At 44.4% G+C, this 24,160-nt stretch overlaps 1 protein-coding gene across 1 annotated transcript in view; it reads right to left on the bottom strand.

Moving 5' to 3' along the window:
• Positions 1 to 1,066: 1,066 nt before the first annotated feature.
• Positions 1,067 to 24,160, bottom strand: part of LOC146863610 (uncharacterized) — a 221,331-nt gene continuing 198,237 nt past the window's right edge. The window contains exons 4-5 of the mRNA XM_085627637.1: positions 7,962 to 8,076; positions 1,067 to 1,357 (exon numbers count right to left, since the gene is read on the bottom strand). Of these exons, the coding sequence (XP_085483763.1) occupies positions 1,318 to 1,357; positions 7,962 to 8,076 (155 nt within the window). The 3' untranslated portion in view covers positions 1,067 to 1,317. The remainder of the gene's footprint in view (positions 1,358 to 7,961; positions 8,077 to 24,160) is intronic.

Consider the following 24,160-nt stretch of genomic DNA (forward strand, 5'->3'; position numbering starts at 1 on the left):
AGCTGCCACCTGGAGACTCACCCACTCCAAGCAACACACTTCATGTGATCCTCACACAAAGAAAGATGGAAGCCATGCCGTGGCTATACAGAGACTCACCCACTCCAAGCAACACACTTCATGTGATCCTCACACAAAGAAAGATGGAAGCCATGCCGTGGCTATACAGAGACTCACCCACTCCAAGCAACACACTTCATGTGATCCTCACACAAAGAAAGATGGAAGCCATGCCGTGGCTATACAGAGACTCACCCACTCCAAGCAACACACTTCATGTGATCCTCACACAAAGAAAGATGGAAGCCATGCCGTGGCTATACAGAGACTCACCCACTCCAAGCAACACACTTCATGTGATCCTCACACAAAGAAAGATGGAAGCCGTGCCGTGGCTATACAGAGACTCACCCACTCCAAGCAACACACTTCATGTGATCCTCACACAAAGAAAGATGGAAGCCATGCCGTGGCTATACAGAGACGCACCCACTCCAAGCAACACACTTCATGTGATCCTCACACAAAGAAAGATGGAAGCCATGCCGTGGCTATACAGAGACTCATCCACTCCAAATGGCAAATCAAAAGAAATCAACAAAGCCTACAGAAGTGGACCATGCACTTGAGTGAGGCATGCTGCATCCAGGAGATACCTACCAACTCCCACAAATTCACCCGCAGCAACCAAACAGCCTGACAAGCTTAAAAAATGTGCGCCTAATCCCAAAAGCAAAGCTTTGCTACTTGAAGGCTAGAACCGGGGAAGGCTCACAGCCAGTGACTGCAGCTTCAAAAACAACAATGGATGCATTGAAGGGGGCAAAAGAGGGCTTCTCCAGGGATGAGTCAGTTAAAATAGCCCCTTGAACTCTCCGCACCTCCTGATGATGGCACCAGGGGAAAACACTTAGATGTCTGTATTTCCTGTAGAAAGTGGGGCTCCTGCCCGTGTCATGACTAATGGCACCCTGTCCCCCATTTGCTCAGGGCGCCTGACCATTTTAAACTCTTTTATTGATTTTCATACCACCACATGAAACAAAAAAATTCAGGGACCAAAATATTTATGATAAAAATATTTATCAAGAAATTGATATGTATATCAAGTGGTGTCACAGCAAACGTGTGGTTAGGAAATACATACTAGTGGGGTACACAGGCAGGCCAGACAAGGCATTGATTTGTGATTTCTAACATGGACTGTGAGGTGACTGGTTGCAGGACAACCTGGTATTTCCTCACAAAAGCAAAGTTCTTCTCCTCTGTGGCAATGTCCTCTGCTGGTAGCCCATCTTATAGGAACCCTACTGAAGTTTATTGAACATAGATCCTGGTGAAGGTTACTTGAGTAGTCCTGTGATAGAGAAATACAAAAAAGACAAAACAAATGTTTAACTCTGTCCAACTATCATTAGAACGTGAAAAAGTACAGAACTCTTACAATGATTAATGCAAGCTTAACAGGCACATCCTGGAAAAAAGGAAAAATCTGCATTTTGAAAGCCAAGATGTCTTTTTTAAAATGTGGTAATGCATGCACACAAATGTATGCACCCATAATGTCTGCGCACAACAGCAAGTGTAAACCCACCCTATTGGTTGTGCATTGCTTGTGAGTGCAAGCATTTATTTACTCAACAAAGCAAGGTTTCCATCTGGTCTTGATGAACATAAACCTAATGAGAAAACAACAGCAATCTAATCAGAATGGTGTATTATTGAGTGTTTTTAGGCTTTGAATGGTGAAACATCATCAGTCTCATATTACGTCATGTCATGTCATGAACAACTCACCCAGGAGGGTATCCTGACACTGAATTAGGAACTGTATGGCCCGAGCCAAGGTCGGAGCTATATGAGGAGCCAGGTCTTCAGTCTCATGTGGAATTCAGGAACTGAAGAGAAGGCTCTGATGTGCATAGGTAGCTGGGAAGACACAACTGTTGGATCTGGTTCTGCAGGGAGTGTGTGTGTAGATTCTCAACTAAGCAGAGGTGGCTGGTACTTTTGTGGACATTTATGCATCTTTGACATATATGGGGCCAATGTTGTGTAAGGTTTTATTAGTGCATCAGTGTAGGAAGCTGGCTCTTTATATAGTTGACCAACAGAGGTATACTGTGTCGAGAGTCCAGACGAACCCCAATTGATTTACAGAAGCAAAACTGATAAACCAGATTCTCTCTTTTGCTGTAGTGTGAGTGATCAGTTATCGGAGAGTAGTGCTAAGCATCTGTTGTACTCGTAGAGGCAATGCACGAGACATACACTCAATAATAATCCGAGACCAATTTAGAAAGTAAGGCTGCATTTTGATTTATATTTTGATACCAAGAACTTTATTATCAAGTGAGTACATATTTAAATAAGAATTTTTACAGGTAAGCAAATGGGTTACTGTAATGCGTCTTTATGCAGCACTGCTTTCCTATGGGAGGACAGGCAGATGCTGCATAAAGTTATTTGCAATTGGTTTCTGTGGGTCTCCTTCCGGACATACAATCGTAGGTGGCCAAAGTCCAAAGGACCACCAGCAGTTACTTGTTACCTGCCTTGGGGAAGCCGGGTGTAGAAGTGCTGGTCGAGTTGGTAGCTGTGTGCAATACATTGATAGAAAGAAGGGGGCCACCAAAGTTTGAATGTCAGCTGGCCTCTGTGCATCCTAGGACCTTGCGGTTGTCAGTCTTGCAGGTAGATGGTGCAAGATCAGGACAACTGAATAATCCTGGAGATGGGTCTCTGCTGTGCTTATGTTCCTCAATGGCTTATCAGTCTCATTGTCATTGGAGTCTGGATTGGACGCTCACAGTCTTTTCTTGCAGAAAAAGGTCGGTAGCCTGAGTTTCTGTCCTGCATGGCTCTGGTTGGTCCTGTTTCCTCTCACTTGTTGAGGGTACAGATCTGACCTTAAGCAGCACAGGGTCCCCTTCCTGGGAAGCTGCTGCATTGGGCTTGCAGGGGAGTGGCAGCTCGTTAAACCAAATCCTTCATTTTCGGTGCCTGCGGACTGGCGGGAGTAGCCCCTCTACTCCAAGGGAGATTGTTGATAATATGCGAAGGGCTAGCACTCTAGCGGGGTTCTTGGAAGCTGGTCAGCTGAGAACGAGTTGCTGGTCACGATTGTTGGGACTTTGTGCAGGCAGGTATTGTTTGGTGCAAAAAGTCTACAGTAGTCTTCAGTTCTCGCTTTTCTCACGGCTCTTCTTTGTCCTATCATTCTTGATCCATCGAATCTAAGTTCCTGGTGACAGGGGTGCCACCTAAATACTCAATTTAGAGGCTCTACGGGGAGTGACAATAAGTAGCCAATAGGCTTATTATCTTTAGAGTTTCTATACCCTCTATATGACCACTTAGTGTGTGAAGCTGGCATAACCCTGACCCAGAAAGCCTAGTTCTGCTAAAACTGAGATGGTGGAACTCTAAGAGTTGTGTCCACATGAGGTAGCTCACCTTAGGTGTGGTAGTAGCCTAAGAGGGGGACATGCCTCCTGACTATCTAATTCTCCCGCCTGCCTTGGTACCAAATGGGCCCGGGGGGAATGGGTGCCATTTCCCCTGGATGGGGAAGCCTTGGGTCACATATCAAAGGCGGCAGAGGGTTTTGAAGCCTCCTGCCTTGATATGCCGATTACTTATCCATCCTGCTTGGAGGAGCTGATAACAACTCTGACCTGAGAAGGAAATGTTTCTGCCCTCAGATCGCATGGGCTCTTACCTGCAGGGGTCAGAAACATGTCTGTGGTGACAGGCTGGTCCACACCAGTCAGTGAGTACATTAGCAGTCGGTTGGTTTTCAGAGGGCACCTCTAAGGTGCCCCCTGGGTGCATGTATTAATAAAACCATCACTGGAATCAGTATGGGTTTATTAATATTAGATGTTTGATACCAAACATCTCTAGTTTCAGTGAAGCAATCATTTAGCTGAGGAACTCATTTTCACCAGTATCCAGCAGATGCCTTAAAATAGCATCGCTGTTTACCTTCAATATCTAAGAATTGACTTAGATCCCACAGGGGCATGCCTGCTCATGCAGATACGTCCACTCATGTTGTATCAGGGAACGAGATTTGGCCCTAGGGATCTGAATAGCAGGCATCCAGTGCTCTCCTATCAAAATTGCATCGGAGGCCAGGCAAGAAGCGGCCATTTCCTACAGTCAGGAACTAGAAGAGCGCTGATTTGTGGATTGAAGCCAGTGGGGCATTTGGAGGTGCCGGGTGATGAGAGTGTGGGCTGGGAGCTGAGCCTGGCCACTGAGCTTTGTATGGTCTGGTGAGTGCTGATGTCAGCATTGAGTGTGTTGCTGTAGTCCAGCTTGCTGGTGATGAGCACGTGGGTGATGGTTGTAAAATGTATGTAAAATGTAGTTGAGCTTATATAGCGCACAGCTACCCGCTGTAGGTTTCCCGGCGCTTGCTTAGGGAACCCGTCCTGGTATTCCCCTGTGAGATAGCAGGGTATCCACAAGGTGAAAGTCAGGCATCCCACCGCAAGGGGCCGTTGTGGAGATTAAGCAAGCTATTGCCCAGAGTCGCAGAGTGTGAACCCGTGAGTCGAGGAGGCACCGGGGCGAGAATTATCGAGTCTGTGGAATTTTTAGCCCAAGACCCACCGAGGCGGGGAATTGAACCCTGGTCCAGGACCGATCTCAGCTTCCGGGTCTGCCGCCTCTAACCCCTGAGCCACACTTCTCCACGTGTTCTGTGAGTGTTGGTGGGGAGTCATTCAAAGATCTTTTTGAGCAGGAGACGGATACTGCATGCTCTTGGCTAGCCATGGTGAGGTTTTTTTTAACAGAGTTTTATATAGCGCAAACGTGACCTTAAGGTACCAGTGTGCTTTACACAAGCACCAGTTGCGTTACATGAGGACACATTCTTTTTTTGTGTTAGGCACAGGGAGATGCAGTGATTTGCGGTCCTTATATCTAGGACTGAAAGAGGTCTCCAAGCACTCTTAACTGCTTTTAAATCTTTTATGTCAGACAGGGATCTCACAATAAATAACTCCAAATCATTCATTATGCAGGTAGGCCAAACCCCAAAAAAGAATGTTCAATGTAATGTTGGCAATGAAAGGATTCCCATCTCTAGCACGTTCTCCTATATTGGTGTCCTTTTTGACAACAAACTGAATTGGGGCCCATACATTCTGAAAATGAAAGGGGACTTTACTAGGGTGAACGCAGCTATCTTTAATTTTGCCTCGAAACTGGGGAAAAAGCCTACTGGTGCAATGTTGCAATTATATAATGCCAAATCAGTGGCTATGGCATCTTTTGGAAGTGAAATTTGGGGGTATAGCTCGGGTGAGTGGTTACAGATTGTGGAGAATACTTTCCTGAAACGCTTACTGTGTCTCCCACAAGGTACATCTAATTTCACTGTTCATGAGGAGTTGGGGGTTCAGTATATCAATGATATTTTTTCCCTGCGACCATTGATTTGCTGGTTAAAACTATGGTTAAACCCAGATATCCCCCTAACGCACATGATCTTAAAAGATTGCTTGTCTATGGATAACTCATCTGCTGTACCCTGGCTGAAATATATCAGGCAAGGTTTTTTAAGCTTAGGGCGGGGTGAGCTATTCGAAACTACCGAATGTATTATTAAGGGGGATGTGGAGGCAACAAAAAACGCCTTCATGATGGACAGGAAAATGATGAGGGAAGCTAAGGAGGCACAGAAATCAAGCGTCAGGACTTTTCTTATGTTAAAAACAACTCCACACACTGATCCTTACCTAATGGGATCTCTGTCTTCTCATGAGAAATTTTTATTAACTAGATTTCGGATGAATTTATTTCATCATTTGCTTGTCAGACCATATATTTCGTTTTTTAATAAAGAAGCAGCATCCTGCGGTTGCGACGGAAAGTCTCCGCAGGACATGCTGCATTATGTTTTTATGTAAATTTTACGAATTGCCCCGCAAAAGCTATCTGGTCCCGCTTTTAAAGAAACTTTATTTTTATCAGATCAGACCTGCCATGATGTATTTACAACTACTATGTAGTGATAGTATTCTTTTTGTATTAGAGTTTTTAAAGTCGGCTGTTATATATAGAAAATGCCTGGATTTATAAGTATGCACCGCCTAAAGTTCCTGCTAACTCAGCACTGATGTATCCTAATGATGAACTTATTCCCAATATTTATTCTTATTGTGTCGTACTTGTGTGTACTTTTATGGTTTGTTTTAACAAAACCGAAATAAAGTTTTTATTGATTGATTGATTGATTAATTGAAGTGATTTGTCCAGATTCACAAGATGTTGGCGTCCTTACCAAGACTCAAACTCAGTTCCCCAGAATTGAGGTCGACGCCCTAGCCGTTAGGAGTTGGTTGTCAATTACTATTCTGAGGCTCTCGGTGTAGGTTGCCTGGAAGGATGTGTGTCTGAGATCAGCAGGCCACCAGGTGAAGTCCCAGAATGAGGTGTCTTTGCTGAAGATTACTTCTTACGCCTTGGTTGTGTTGAGCTTGAGTCATTTGTTTTTCACCCATCTTGCGACTTCGGTGATGCAGGAGTAGAATGCAGTAGAGTTGCATATAGTGGCGGTGAGTGTGATTGATTTAATTGATGGAATGTGGAGTGGGATACAGTGGAATTTTAATATAATGTAGAGTGGGGTAGACCATACTAGCGTACAGTGGCATGCCATAAATTGAAATAGTGTGTAGGGGTCTGACATACAGTGGAATAGCATAGATTGAGTTGGCATACAGTGCACTGCCATAGAGTGAAATAATGGACAGTGCGTCGCGTACAGTTGAGTGGTGTTAACTGTACTGAATTACACTGGAGTGGCATACGGTAGAGTAGTGTAGAGTGAAATAGCATAAATTGGAGAGGTGTATAGTAGATTTGCATACAGTCGAATAGTTCAGAGTGCATTTGCAAAAACTGAAGTAGTATACAGTGGAATGTCGAAGATTGGAATGGCGTACAGTGGATTAGCATAAAGTGGAGTGGCTACAGTGGAGTTTCTGACAGTGGATTAGCATAAAGTGGAGTGACATACAAGGGAGTGGCATCAAGTAGAGTGGCTTCAAGTGGGGTGGCGTATAGTAGTAGCTTCCAGTAAAATAGCTTGCACTGGAATGGCATAGAATGGACTAGAATAATCTGGAATAGTTTACAGTAGATTACCATACACTCAAATAGAGCACAGTGGAGTAGCATGCAGTGGAGTGGCAAAAAGTGGATTGGTGTTCAGTAAAGAGTTAAAGGCCCTACACAACTGGCTGGCCACTCGCTTGACTTAATTTTTTCTAACATAGATCATCTGACCAGTAACCCTCCGGACCCTCTTACATGGACAGACCATTCTATGATCATGTTTTCTATTCAATCGCCCTACCTGACGAGCTTAGTAGTACACTCAGGATGGACAAAAGAGGTGCGTAGACCATGGCGTGACCTTTCTCTGGAAGCTTTTAATGAGACGTTCCATCCTAAACCACCAGAGAATGACATGGAAGTATCCAAGATGTTGGAAGGTTTTAACTCTGCCTTTGTGACAGCATTGGACCCAGAAATTCCACAAAATAACTATGACTCTCTTCAGCGGCGGCCATCAGCCCTCTCGTATACATCTGAGCTAAAGACTGAAAAATCCAAATGTAAGACATGGATGTTAACCAGCCATAACACAGAACAGAGGCGGAGCTAGTCATGCATACATATGTTGGCCAACCACAACCTTGGAGCCAGAGGCAATGCTGGCCATGCACATAGATGTTGCCCAACATGCATAGAAGAGAGAAAGAACAGAAGCCAACAATGCATACTTTGCAAAGATCAGGGTCAACACACCAACAATAGGTCAAGCCAGAAGAGGAATGATGCGCCTATTACACAACGGAACAACTCATGGAATACAGCAAAGTCATCATCCTGGCCGCCCTTGTGCTGTGGTACTTTCATACCATCCTCCTGTCACTTACTTGATTTTCCAGCACTCTATAGGGTTTTTGCAGTCCTCCTTTACAATCCTTGTTGTGATGAGAATGTCTTCTCCATTCAGTGGAAAGCAATGCCCTACGTACACAATAGTGTTTGCTGAAAGATAAAGATTAGATACCTTAGAAGCAATGTTTCTTGACATCACAAAGCATTGTGTGTGCTGAGAGGCAATCCCTCGTATGATGGGAATGGGAGAATCACTTGTGAAACAGCTGCACCTATGCTGCAAGCTGGCTTGGTTGGCTTGACATGGCATAGATCATCACAAACAGAAGTCAGTTTCCAGATTACATTCTGCTGTCTAATTTTATTCAGGAAATTAATATTTAGGCAATCCTGATTGTGGCTTAAACCTGTAATAACTGATAGAAACCCACTGAAACAGATGCAGCCCTCATCACTGTAACCATAAAAACACCGATGAACATCTGCACAACAACAAACTAAAATTCCATTCAAAGACATGACATTGAGAGAGAATGAATCCTTTTTATTTCTTCCTGAAAGGATCAACACAATTTAATTTTGTTACACAGGGTAGCAGCAAAGATGGCTGGTTTAATATTAGCGTGCTTGAGTTTTCTATTTAGGGGTGTCACTAAAATATTGTTTTCTTCCAGTTTTGTATGCTTGAATTAAAGTTGCAGGGTTGGGTCTGACTTAATTATTTTATACACTGTACGGAATCTGGTACTATTACAGTCACGTTTGCCGACTCATAAAAATCTTTGCCAATATATACTGTCACATTTCTCCACAGACACAGAGTGGGTAAAACCCTTTGATACATCAGGCCTGTTTTCCAACAAGTTAGTATTAATAGTATGTCAAATGTCAAACATCCAAGGATTTAAACATTTAGTACCTGTTGTAGTAACAGTTACCTGTAAAATAGAGCTGTCACCATGCACAAAGGATTGTGATGAAAACATGACACAAGAATTTCCACAAATGAACAAAATTGATAACTATGAGGTGTCCTATTGTTGAATTTTACCTTCAGCTCACCCTGTCCCTCTACCTAAATGCACTTTGCTGGACCATTTGAGCGCATAGATGTAGTGTTAACAGCGAAATTTAAAGTCCCAAAATACAAGGTGAAATCTGTTAGACGGTCAAGACTGACTGAAGGTGAAATAGTTGGCATAGGGACACTTGGCAGCTTAGAATCTACACAACACAGAAGAACCACCTTAATATAGTCAGGCGACAAAGAGTGCAGAAAAGCAGTGGTAGAAATGGTTAAGGCATCACACCTTTGGTGACTTACAATGCAGAGCAACACATTCATGAAGTGTAACTCAAAATGTAAAGGTTCCACAAGGTACTATGCTGTCAAAATATACCACAAGGACTAGGTAAATGCCCCCAACAGTGGCCAGTAAAATGCTTAATAAAATATTTAAATATAGCACCCTTTCTTTTTTTAAATCCATTATTAGTTCTACAAATCAGACAGAGTCCTCACAGAGTGTGACAGGAAATGGGATATGAGTTGTAAGAGAGGGTCATTGGATGTGAGTGATGGTACAATACACATTCTTTCTATGCTTAAAGCAGTCTAACATAAGTTCATTGGAAACACTGCCCATTGGAATACACTACATGATATACATTATGTTGCCTTCGAATTAAATGTGCATTTCATAACAAGCTCTGCAAAAAAACAACATGTTTTGTAAACAATGAAAAACACAGTTTTTGCAGATTTTGGGGTTAGGTACCTGAATAAAAACTGATAAGCACTAATTTCAAGAAGCATGGAAAACACTGAGAAAACACCACTGTAGCCCATGAAATATAAACACTGAAAAAAGAGGAAAGTCTACTAGTTCCCTCAGTGAGAGCACCTCAATCGTAAACAATAAAAATTAAGTTGGAATCCTCCTTGTCCTGCTAAGGTTAGTTTCCTAGGGGCTTATTTACAAGCCCTTTGCGCCACTGCTGCGTCACTTTTTTATGATGCACCGGCTGTGCATTCTCCTGTCCCATATTTACAAAGACAGGAAAAGCCACCCTGTGTGGCATTTCCTGTCTTTGTATATGCGGCCCCTTTATATGCAGTACTTTGCATGAAAGGGGCATTCCATGGGTGTTGCTGTGGGTGTACTCACCCAACACCCAGGGAACCTAACACATTTCCAGATTTTCAAGAAATTGTAAACCTGGAAATACGTCAGAATGCTAAGCCTCCCCAGCGGTGGAGTAGAGAGGCGCAACAAGGAGAAATGTATTAATCTCTCCTCATTTTCTACTCTTTCTACGCATGCTGCACTCTGTAGCACACACAGAACAAGAAAATCACCTCGGGTGACTGCTGTGCAGGAATGTGTCCCTTCCTGCACATGAACAATCCTCCTCGTGACGCAGGCATCCTTGTATCATAGCGCAAGGGTGCCTGCGTCGGCGCATGGCAACCCATTGTGCGCCAGCGCATGGGAGTGCACAGGATTATGACATATTATTGTAAATATGTTGCATCCCTGTGCTTTGAAAGTGCCACACTGTGGCACAGCCGAAGGGCTTGAGGTGCTGCACTGGGGAACACTCTTGTAAATGAGGCCCCTACGGTCGACAGATCCCAGAAATGTCACATTACCAATCATTTTAAGCAGACAGCCAGAGCACATGCTCTGGTCTCTCGTGGATGTCAATTCTTTAACAGACTTTTTACTTTTGTTTGCTTTCGTCCATTTCTTAAAGGAGGATAGTATAGCTGAAGGACTACTTATGACTGTGTGGGATTAGTCGAAGTTTGCAGAGTACCCAGTACTCAAACATTATTTGTCTGTAGATTCCTTCTTCAAAATATTGCTATTTCCACCTGGCTAAATCATCATCCCCTGGATGCAAATGTTCAGCCTTCTTGCTATGTAAGCAAGAATCATTCTTTCTTCCTCAGCAATGTTTTAGATGTTTAAACCTGTTCCTTTTACCCCGTCTTCCTTATCTGCTCAGACAAACATGTCTTCCTGGTGTGGTCAGACTACAGATCTCCAGTTTCATCCCCTCTCTCACATCTCTGTATGTTTATGGGTTTTATTATAGCCTTATAGCCCGCCGAAGGCAAGGGCCTTTAACAAGGGAGCGGGACTTTAATAGCCGGTATAACCCAGCTACGACGGGCTATAAGGCTATTAGAACATTCTGCCACTAGAGGGCAGAATGTTCTAACAAATTAAACAAAGGACTCTCGGAGCCTGAGGGGATTGTTTAAACATTGGAATGTTGCTCTGCGGGCCTTTACTGGCCCGTAGAAGCACGGAGCACTCCATTGTCTGCAATGGAGTGCTCCACATTCCAATGTTCTAATCAGTCTTCCACTCTTTCTCTGTAGGAATGCCCTAGTGTCTACAGTTTTTTTAGGGGGGGCGACAAATGCCATGTCAGCAGCTCTTTGGACAATTTTAGGCCAGTGGAGTAATGCAAAATTATGGGGACCAGCCTGTAGAATATGATCAAGGACTTCTGAATCACCCATGTCTCACAGATATTCATAGGCCTGGGGTTGAAAAGGGGCCTTCTGATGGAGTTTGGGTCCCCTGAACAGTTAGGTCCTCCCCCCAAAGCCACATGGGGTACTAGGCCTGAGTTAAACAACTATTGCTGTAGCCATCTGATAATTTGCTAGAAGAGTAATCCACAGATACAGCATTAACATTGCCTCTGATATTCTTCAGAATATCATTTTGAAGTAATGCTACGATGAGACAGTTCATGCCTGGAGGGGCACCTCATACTGGTCTCCAGTATTTCCCTTAGGTGGGAAGGCTTTGATGAGACAGTTCATGCCTGGAAGGGCACCTCATACTGGTCTCCAGTATTTCCCTTCGGTGGCAAGGCCACGATGAGACAGTTCATGCCTGGAGGGGCACCTCATACTGGTCTCCAGTATTTCCCTTAGGTGGGAAGGCTCTGATGAGAGAGGTCATGCCTGGCAGTGCAAATCATAATGCGCTAAAACGACAGTCAGCAGAATATAATTTTGGTGGTAAGACAATGGTGAGGGAGCTCATGCGTGGTGGTGCACTTCATAATGCATTAACACCGCCTGTGCGGGCCTCCAGTACATTGCTTTGTCTTAAGGTTGCAGTTCATGCCTGGTAGAGGTCATGCCTGTTAATGGTCCTCATGCCCTATATTCTTGAAACATTTAAAAATCTTTGAGATCCCACATGCACGTTATGAGGTTCGGCTAAGCACAGGAGGCAACACATGCACATGGAGAGGCTGCACTGGGCATCCAATGCTGCACATTCACAATGTGGACTTGCACTCGGCATTGGACATTGTGTGTTAGGATCTGAAGCTGCATCTGCACATTTCAAGGCTGACCCACCGAAGACCCTGCAATGCATTCGCCTCAACGTCAGATCACTGCACAAACACGCCACCGAAAGCTGGGACCTCCTCGACAGAACCACCCCGGACGTAGTGTTATATTTCATATCAGTACCCTAATAGAGGTCTAGGGAACATCGTACACTTTTCCTACATCATCTACCCTTCATTTCATATGAACGAGCATTATAAGGACATAACTCCAAATAAGGACCAAATGCCTTATAGGGACGTAGCGCCTTATAAGGACTGACGCCTTTTAAGGACTAAACCTTTCACCTAGTTCCATGCAGAAGGAGGGTTTTTCCCAATCGATATTGCTAAGACGTCATCCTTCGTACATATGAATAATTTATGAGAACACTCTCCAGGGGGTATACTTCATCTCTCCTATCTATGCACAAAGGTTTAATCCCCAACGTCATCCTCATACAGAACAATGGCTAACAAACGCACATGGACTGTATAAATACAGCACCTCTTGCTATCAGTAGGTGGGAGGGAACCGAGACTTCAAGGCCGACACACTGACCAGAGACGCTGCGGCTCCGCCATGCAATCGCTCCAGCTGACAGTGGTCTGACTATCCCTTGCGGGGTGTCCAACTCGACTCCAGAACAAAGTCCCACACTCCCATTATTCAGGTAATGGGGTTCGACTAAATCCTAGCAGGATTCTTGGCTCTTAGGCTTATTAGCTCTTTCACACCTACTCACATGCTAAGTACACTTAGGTACATCTAGACAGGCATCGTAGGAGTATGCGCTTTATTTTATAAATGCATTTTATATTCATGTATATGCTCATGACTATTGCAAAATGGTAGCACTGTACTATTCCTTTTTATTCACTGTACTGCTGATCCTATATCTCTGCTACTGTGTAACAATTGTAGCAGCGCATATATTTTACACGAGAAGAACAACAGTGCAATAAATTCTTATTGTAAACACGCTCAACTGTTTCTTCTGTGTGTCTCTTTGAGAGACAATGAGCAAGCAAGAGTGACTGGGTGAAAAGTAGCATATTGTTTCCACGAGTCTGAGGAATCAGGGTTTGTTGTGTTCTGAGGTTGCCAAAAACTAATTTCTCTGATAAAAGGAGATTCTAGTGGCACTGTGAGCTAGCTAATGCACAAATAGGCTAACTTACTCAGCCGGGGTGTACAGAGTCAGTCTGCCATCAGACCCACAGTAAATGTTATCCAAAAACAGCGCAGGTCCTGTATGTAGGGTACTATAGAAACAAAACAACATGGCGCCACCAACGTTTGGTACTTAATTAACAGTAGAATCCGAGTAGCTCAGTCGTGCTTATTCTCAGAGACCCCTACTTACAAAAACTAGAGACGTCTGAGTGGGTGGGCACAAAACTCCGCCACAGCTGAGTAGGAGAGATATCCTATTTATTGGATTTTGGTTAATCAAGATTGAAGGAATTTTCCCAAATTGTGCATAAAACCTTATCTTAAAATTCCTTGGACAGTTATTCTGTGTCTTAAACACGATGCATAACGAAGAAGGAGCCTCAAACCCAATAAACCAGGCACTTAATCAGTCTGAAGAAGACTATGATAATGCCATTGAGACACACATTGACAGTTAAACTCATCAAACATGGGTTACCACCCAGAGTAGGTGTAGTAATATTCGTGATAGAGGCACACGAAGATTTCCAAACAGAGGTATTCTACTCGTGGATTACATTCCCAGCAGCGAATGCCGTAACAAATTCCTTTCATTATTACACACATGAAAAGACTCCAGCGTTCTACACTCCGTTTGCGGAGATTGAAATACCGCTTCCCTACCAGCAATCTTTTTTCTAGTTTAATGGCGCCCTACCCCACGTTACAACAAGTGCAAGGCTTGGTCCTTTAGGAAGACCAGGAGCAACATGGCCGATATTAGCGACCTATGCACCACATCCAGACATTGACACAATGCCACATGAGGAACTCAAAGAGTTGATAAAACTCTACAGAAACATGACACACTTCGTCTTGAGGACACTAGCGTTCCAACCAACAGTAATTATACCAAATGCAGCTCCTACACAGAGCATAGATACTAAAATTACTCCACAAACCTTACATGTGGTCATGGGCAAAGTGCCCACAAAACATGAACAAATTCCTTTCTGGGTGGCTCAGAAAATAACCCAGTTAGAAGCAGTATTCCCAAATACAACACCATTTGAAAAACACAGAATGTTAACAATCTGCTTGCCCATGGGGATTACACCACAGTTAGAGGATTGCACCTCTTGGGGTACAGTCTTTGCTGCCATATATACCAGAACCCATGGTAATCCTTCATTAGCAGTGATACCAGATGTATTAAGACAAATACAAAATGAGTACAGAGCGGAGCCTGCCCTAAACGTAGGGATGAAATTATTAAATACCTATGACCAGGTATCAGCCATAATACGAGCTAACTTTGAAGGGGAAGCAGCATCAGTGGCAATCCGCCAACGCCTACGAGAGCTCTCTCCATTAATTCAGGAGAATGAACTACCCAAAATAATTGAAACTGCTTATGCAGAATTAGGCAGGGATAGTTTGGGGGGAAAAGCTTTCAAACCTCAACCAATGGGCAGTCCCGAAAAGGACACTTCTAAGCAGACACCTACTTCTTCTAAAAAGAAGTGGGATAATAAAAACAAAAACTCTAAAGACAAGAGATCTCTGTCCCGAAGTAGGTCTCCTCAACAGGAGCCCTCTGAAAAGAGGTACAACCTTAGGAAAAGGGATAATATTAGGAAACCTGACAGGTATCAAGATACTGATACACGTTCCTCTCATTCCTATCAGGGCTCAAAGAAAAGCTCCGAAAGAGAAGGACGGTCAGAGAGGAGTTCACACAGTCCAGAGACAAGCAGCACGCTCAAGACTTTACTTCTAAAAAAGAAGATAAGCAAAACTCAAAACCGCAATTTAAGAAAGAGAAAGTTGCTGGTCTGAAAATCAGACATGCCCAGAATTCTGAGGACACAACTTCTGAATGGGAAATGGGCTCTGACGATGCTAGACAGTGCGGCAGAAGTAACAATAGCTCGCCAGAACCTGAAGGAATTTCTGGTGACAGCGGACTTGAATGATTACATCACGGTGGAAAAATCCGGACACCAGACAGCGGGGTGAGCGTCCCACATAAGTTATACGAAATAACACTCCGGCTGGAGGAGGACAAGCCCAGGAAAGTAAAAGGACTTTTTGGGAAGAACTTATCATCTGGTTATGACATCCTGCTAGCAGAACAAGATTGGCTTCCAAAATTCATAATGGAGTGCCCCAGGGGAGAAAGTATAATTTTTCCTGCATTTTCTGACCATGTTCCCGTTCACCTTAAACATACATATGCACAGGAGTGGGCAGTAGCCCAAGGTCCAGCATTGTACAAAAATGACGCTGGGTGGGATGAGAACTCAACCTATCATGTGATCCCGTTAAAAGTTTTACCTAATGCTCAGAGGCTATATCCAATAAAACAAGAAGCTAAAAAAACAGGTCAGGGAGATCTTAGATCAACTTGAATACCAGGGGGTCATTGAAAAATGCACCTCTCCAATGAACAATCCTTCGTTTCCCGTCTCTAAACCTGACAATACATATCGTCTAGTTTTAGATTACAGACATTTAAACTCAGGCAATCAGACATTTGCTACCCAAAATGTACATAGTGCCTCATTAATGAATAACATTGTGAGGAAAAAATACAAAACCACAGTTGATATCTCAAATGGATTTTTCTGCCAAATATAGCTCTTGAATGCAGGTATCTGACCTCATTTAGTGGGTTAGGGTCCCAACGACAATTTTGTCAACAAAACCAAGGGTATAAGAATAGCCCCGGTGTATTTTCTGCAAGAGTAACCGAGTTTCTTCAAAAATTTGATGAAGAAGTGTTGTCCTATGTGGATGATATTTATCTAACGGATGACGACTTAGAGAGGCACTTGACCAGGGTAAGCACCATTATTGTGCGATTTGTCACAAAGGGCTACAAATTCAACCTTAAAAAATCAAAAATAGCCTACCTCAATGTCCTATGTTTGGGTTATGAGCTGTCAAGTGAAGGCAAAAGTCTGGCAGCTAACATTTTAGAAATGTGTGCACTGCTCCAGCCTCCAAAATCTTTAAAAATTTTACAATCAATACTGGAATTCCTAAATTTCGGCAGCACATACATTTTAGATTACGCACAAAGGGTAAAACCTTTCTACGACTTAATAAAACCAGACTTTTCAGCCAGAGATTGGACACAAGAACATACTAATATTCTTCTTTTACTCCAGAAAGACATGATTGCTTCCAAACACTTACAAACTCTCATAAACGTACGCCACTTGGTGATCCGAATTATTGCGGGTCAATGTGGGTACACTTATTTGACCTTCAATGAAGGAGGAACTGTACCAATCGCTTACAAATCACACCTTTACACAAATGCAAAAATACGTTTCACTTCAACAGAAAAAATACTGACAGGCTGCTGTAGCAAGAGAAAGAGCACTGGCTCAGGGAAAACGCATTATTGTCGTAACTCCAGTTCCGGCTTTAGAAGCTGTTACAAAGGCCAGCATCCCAAATTCAAAAGCGTTACATCCAAGATGGATACAATGGGCTAATTCTCTTACTGCAACAGACGATGAATACAGATTTGATCCAAGTTTAAAAACACAGGCATTCCTGCAATATGAACAAGAATATCCTCTACCAAATGAAATATTGCCTCTCGATCAGTATGAATATATTATTTATACTGACGGATCTGCGCAACCAGCCATAGGAAGTAGCAGCAATATTTTTTGGCGTGTGCTATCGTTAAAGGTCACATGCGTGATGGCAAGTTCCATCCTAGTTGCACAAAAACACAATCTCTAGGAGACTGCATGGCTCAGTTGGCAGAATTAAAGCACTGATACTGGCACTTGTAAATACGGATCACGAATTCCCCACACTAATCGTGTGTGATTCTTTTTACTGTGTACAGTCGTACAATGAGTACTTACATAATTGGGAACAAAACGGGTTTAAGGATGCGAAAGGAGGCAAAATTAAGCACAAAATGCTATGGGAACAGGTAGCAGAGTTGAAAGCCGAGCTACCGAGGACACACGCGATCCATACACTGAGTCATCAACGTGATGGCATTCATGTTACAGGGAATTCATTGGCTGATGAAGCCGCAAAGGGGGTTGTTCGCACGGCTTCCGTAGCTGCGCTGACTCGTTCAAAAATGAGAATAGACAGAGATATTATGGTAGCTGTCATCGCTTCACACAACGGCTGCACAGCAGTACCTAAAATATTTCCACTCAAATACTCCTACAAGGTAGATGCACAAAACATTCCAGTTGCTCAGATTTCTGGAGTGGGGGATAGAGTAATACCAAATATGGATCGTAGGCAAGGTTTAATACTAGCTGCACACGAGGGTTTGGGCTCTGCGCACTCAGGCTTTACGGGGACTATTTCTTTACTGAAACAGAACTTTTGATGGCCAGGGTTAACTAAGCAAAATAAAGACTATGTCTTGAAATGCGACATCTCTCAGCAGATGAAAGGCTCCACCGTTGCACGCCCAGCACAGATGCCATTATTAAAATCAGACAAACCTCTCGCATGTGTGTACTTAGACCACTGTGGCCCCTTAGAAATGGACGGGGCTTACAGATATATCATGGTTGCAGTGGATTCATGCTCGAAATTCCTATGGGTATGGCCTCAGCGCTCGGCTGACGCTCGAACTGTTATCAAAGATTTGCGAGACTTTATCGGCACACATGCAGATAGCATGCTACATTCTGGCCGCTGCCCTGCGTTTAGCTCTTGGACGTACAAAGAGGCCATGGAAGGAATGGGCGTCGCATTGCGTTTCTCATCTCCGTAGTATCCTGGGGGAAATTCGGTTGTGGAGAGAAAAAAACAGAACTTAAAGCAATCTTAAACAGCTAGGGTATTAGGCAGGGGTGGGTGTTGGGTCACACACCTTTATTGGGTACAGCGGGCATTAAACAACCAGCCAAGAAACTCTCTAGGGTGTGTCACTCCATATGAAGTCCTCTTTGGGACATGAATGTGGGTACATGATCTTGATTGTGAAGGTGCTGTGGCGGATGAAAAACCATTTGATATCCATGATCGTTTGGCTGTTTCACAGGATCTAAATGAATCCAGAACAAAACAAAGAAATCTCCGTCTAAAGCAGACCACCACTGAGGAAGTCAAGGTAGTCACGGCAAGACCCGTCTGGATCCCAGAAATCGGGGATCTGGTCAGAGAGAAAATTGAGGACAAAAAGGAATTTGGACCTTCATACAGAAAACCTGTACCAGTCCTTGCAGTTCAAGAAACAAGAACTGTACTGCTCCCGCCTCTTGCTGGAAAAAAGGAGAAAAGATTTGTCTTAATCAAACCACACTATGTGGCCTATACTAAACAGTAGGCCTAGGGGACTCCGCTGTAGCAGATGTCCTCCTCTAGTTACAATCCAAGAAGTTCAAACAGAAGGACTCATCACGTTTTGAAGAGCCACCTGTAAGGAATGAAGGACTAAGAAACAATGCTATGGAACTTGTTTCACTTGAAACAGATATTCAAATTCAAAATGAAAATCAGAATAATTCACAAGTTGCAATTAGACCTAATACAGAAGTCTACATCAACGTGCCTCGTCAAGAGGAAAATAACATTTCAACGAATCCCAATGCAATTCTAACAATTGATCAAACTGCTTCTGGCTACCTTATTAACTTTGATACGTTTTCTCTGGATCCAAGTGAGCCAGAAACGACGCCAGCCAAAACACCATTCAAGCAACAAATAAATAATGTTTTTCTCTTTCTTCAAAAGACATGCCTGCTATCGCCTTGGATTGAACTCTGGATAATTTCTGGGATGTTTTTTTTCTTTTCTGACTAGGCTTAGTACTAACTTTTAGTATGCTTATTAATGGACACTATCTTTAACGAAGTTCCACAGCCCAAAAGGTCAACATCCTACTGAAGCCACATACATCATCACATTGTGAACAAAGAGACTTGTCATCAGTGAACATTACAGCAGTTCCTATACCGGATGGTATAGTGTGGGACAAGGTTGGTTTTAACATATATGTGACCCGACCAAACTTAAAAAAATTAATTATGTATTTAAAATATCATTATGTGATAGTTAATTTTCTGATGATTGGGAAACTGAAACAGTAAATAGCATGTTGTCTGATTTAGAAAACTGCTGCATTTTCTTATAATGTAATGTTAGAGGGTTCTTCAGATTATGACACATTGTACTGTTATCAACATTATGGTCATCATTTCCTGCACAAATCCATTTCAACTAGGAATGTTTTTGAGTACCACCAGTTGGAACATTGCCCAACACCACCAAAAAGTGGTTCACAAGAGTTTGCACAAAAATTTCCATAATTTTCAGGGTTTAACACAACAGATCCAGCCTCATTTTACTATAAGGTTGCACCAACTTCAGCACTGAAAATGATGTTGACAAACACCAAACAGATTCACACTGCTTCCTTTTTGGCCCAATTGTCTGAACAGGGTTTCAACCTATGGAAAGACGAAATTGACTCGAAATCAATTTAGGGTTCGAGGGACTGGCAAGTCCAGGGTACAGAGGCACTATTTAGAGCACGCCTCATTCCACAGCAGATGATCTTTTTAAAAGGGACTGTGCAACTGACATCCTGTCTTGGAATAGCCAAGATAAAGGACCTGAACACTACAAGGTTTCCTACACCAACACATGGGTGGCAGAATTCTTCTATAAAGGAAGGGGCAACAGTTGATAACATGCTAAAGTAAAATAGATCAGAACCAAATTGGAAGGAGTGGTTGGTTTGGCCCTTAGGCACAAACACATGTCATAAACGGTTCCTGAACATCACCGAGGGACTCAGCATGCATTGGCAAGACCCACGTTATGTACAGAGAGAACATTCAGGGGTAGTGACATCCTACAGTGTTGGGAAGTTCTGCCTTGATTGGATAGAAACCTCAACACTTGCAGAAGTTAAACAACACTTATCTTTACTCTCACATGACATGGATCATAGGGACTTTTTACTAGGACCTAGGAAACAACGTCAAAAACGTTTCATATATTCAGGCATTTATGCTGCCTATAATAAAATCTGGAAGATTTCCCAACAAAAAGCCACAGACAGAATACGGGAAATAGACTGTACAAACTTAGAAAAAGCTTTTGCTGTGGTAGATAATGGGTTAACAACTTTGACCTCCAGGATATATTCATTGGGCAACATTGTATCTTCTGCTATTGACAGACTGGAACAGGATTTAGCCATACTACAACACGGCCAATCTCAGTTATGTTCTATTATGTTATTAAGCTGGACGCTGCAATCTTTGCGCGCAGGCCTTGAGCCTCGGCGTTTTATAAACAGTACGTCTCTGTTTTCAGAATACAATATAACTGATACACACAGAGAAATGGCACAAAGAGGAGACAAATATACAATGCTGCAAATTGAAGAACTGGACAGGCTTCCATTCAAAGTGGCTAAATTACCATCACTCTCCTGGTCACGACCTTTCAGTTTCACTATTGCCTTCAGCAAAGGCAAGCAGGCAGATATGAAAAATTGGTTAAAGAACACACTAAGAAATCCTGGGATTTACCATATAGATTTTGATGCCGGAGTGGGGATCGAGAAGAGTTTCTTAGTGGTACTAACTGCAAGAACACTTTCAGCGGTTTTCTCATGTGCCAAGAAATTATTTTGCGTGGAGCTTGTATTGGCTCAATTGCAAATCTGTCTTGCCACATGAAAGGGACTTCAGCTGCTGAGATCACGCCAGCATTTGAGTTACTTTCGAACGGGAGTTACTTTAGGCTGAACGGTCAAGGTTGTTGTGGGATGCTCCCGGGCATTTCATTTTAAAAATTGTAAATACTGGAACTGACTGTCTTCATCTGTGTGCACTTTCCCCTGAGCACTCCCCCCGCCCTTATTTACTTCAGAAATTCCCGCGTAGCCGATCTAAACGCTGCCGCGGGTCCGAGATCTCTTGCCGCCATTCGTCTCCAAAGCCCCCAGGTCACGCCCACGGCCGTGAGGCCACGCCCCTTTCCCACATAAAAAATGTGCCTCCCCCGGACGCGCAGCAGGTGCGCCACCTGCGCGCCGAAGGCGCGCCAAAGGCAAGCCCGTCTGCGCCCGTCCGCGCCAGACCGGCCCCAGGGGCCAGCCATGCCGGTTATCCCACCTCATACTCGGCCTACTCCCTCAGAGAATTGCAACTCTCACACCCTCCACTCTCTCCTGCCACCACCAGACGAAGCACTACAGCTGGCCTCGCGCACTCAGACTCACACCTCCCCAGTCGGAGAACACCCCCCGCGAAACCGGTCAGGAGTGACACTTCCATCCGGGTGTTGTATTTGAACACCCGTTCCTTGATAAAACACCAAGCCGATATCTATATCCTCCTGTCTAATGAGAAACCAGATGTACTTCTGCTCACAGAAACCTGGCTGACTACAGATTCTCTTCCTGACATTCTGGTGGCCCTCCCCCCAGACTATTACATCCTCCATGCCGATCGCACTGGAAATCGCTCCGGGGGTGGGGTGGCAGCCATCATATCAAAACACCTAAACTTCATCTCCACATTTTCCCTTATCCTCCCGGAAGTAGACAACTTAATTATCAGTCTGAAAACCGACGTAGGAGCCCTAACACTCCTTCTCTTATACCGGCCTCCATACCTTATGCCGTCCTTTGCTACCACCTTGATCGAACAGCTGTCCGACCTACTGACACTGCACTCCAGACTAGCTCTCTTTGGCGACCTTAATTACTGGTTCAATGACGTTAACGCCGGGCCCCACGCCACAGAGCTCTTTGAAGCCTTAAGAGCCTTAACCTGACCCAACTAATCTCCTCGCCCACCCATATCAAGGGCCACATCCTGGATCAGATTTGGACCCAAAATTTAGCACTTTCCCAGCCATCTGTTTCCACCTGCGTTTGGTCAGACCACCACCTAGTCGACACCACCCTCACTGTCACAGGCAGGACCTCCTCCCCTCTGATGGCTGGCGGCCTCTCACGCAAATGGAACTCCCACGACTCCCAAGGCTTTCTCGCGACCTTAGCCAACACCCGCCCAGCTATTAACACACCAGCCAATATCGACACGATGGAAAGTGATATTGGCCCCTGGCTAATGTCGGCCAGTGACCAATTCGCCCCCTTACCAAGTTCCCCCCCACTAGACATCATAACTCCCACAGATGGTTCTCTGGCGAACTTAAGAAACACAAACTGAAGGTGCGCCAGCTGGAACGGATGTGGAGACGCAATTACTGTGAGCCAGATAGACTACAATACACTACAGCTCGCAGAGAATACAAAAATGCAATCTCCTTAGCTAAAGCGGAACATTTTTTTAATAGAATCTCTTCTGCGGACAATAAATCAGAGGAGGTCTTCAAAATCATGAACAAACTCACCTCAGACGACAGAACTCTCCCGGGTCAGATCCCCACCCAAGAGACCTGCGATGCTCTTAATCTTTTCTTTATCGAGAAAATCAATAAAATCAAGGACTCCATCCCCCCCCTCCCTCAGATACTCGCCCCAGACACCCCTCCGAACAACTCATCGACCTTCACTCACTTCTCCACCCTCAACCCCAACTCACTAGCTGAACTTGCGACCCGGGTAAAATCAGGCTCTCCGAACGACTGCTGCCCTCCTTCGGTCCTACGGGACGTCTGTCTCAAATTACCCTACTGCATTCTACCCCTACTGAATGGCTCTCTCAGCACCGGTATTGTCCCCAGCTCCTTCAAGGAGGCCATTTTAGTGCCTCTCCTGAAGAAACCTGGTGTGGACCCGGCGGAACTCTCTAACTACCGTCCCATATCGCTTTTGCCCTACTTTTCCAAATTAATGGAGGCCCACGTCCCCCAGTGTCTTTCCAACTTCATCGAGACCTCCTGCCACCTGAAGCCTAATCAGGCCGGCTTTAGGCCAGCCCATTCCACCGAGGCCGTTATCCTAGCAGTCTTGGACACGCTGAGGAGGAACGCTGACACAGGAATCCCCCAGGCCCTCGTACGCCTGGATCTGTCTGCCGCGTTCGACGCGGTTGACCACAACATCCTTCTTCACCGTGTCTAGCGGGCAGGCATCCAGGGTCCTGCCCTCAAATGGACTCAGTCCTTTCTGACCAGCAGAACACAAGCCGTCCGCTTGGGCCCCTACACAGCGTCCAAAACCCCCACGACCTGTGGAGTCCCTCAGGGCTCTTCCCTGTCACCCCTATTATTCAACCTCTACCTCCGTCCCCTGATTCACTCGCTTCAGAGCTGGGACATCACAGTGTACAACTACGCTGACGACTTGCAGATCATCTTCCCACTCAACTCCTTGGACGCTGTGAACAACTTCCATTCCGCCATGATACACAACCAGGAGTGGATGAACTACAACCAGTTAAAATTAAATCCTAGTGAAACTGAGCTCCTTCTCCCTGCTCCAGCTCCTCCCATTGGGGTCCGCAGTTCTGGCCTAATAAACTGCCCCCCCCCCCCGGTCCCTGTGAAATCAGTAAAAAGTCTTGGTGTGACCATCGATACCGAACTCTCCCTCAGATCTCATGTGGGCGCTGTGATCTCCTCATGTACGTTCCAGCTTCGCAAAATCCGTAAAGTCAGTCACCTACTACTACCAGCCGCTCTGGTCCAGGTTACCATCTCCCTGGTACTATCCCGCCTGGACTTTTCCAACTCCCTGTACTACGGACTCCCAAAATCATTGCTGCATCGCCTTCAGGTCGTGCA

Source organism: Triturus cristatus, chromosome 2_1 (genome assembly GCF_964204655.1).
Source record: "Triturus cristatus chromosome 2_1, aTriCri1.1, whole genome shotgun sequence".
NCBI lineage: Eukaryota > Metazoa > Chordata > Amphibia > Caudata > Salamandridae > Triturus > Triturus cristatus.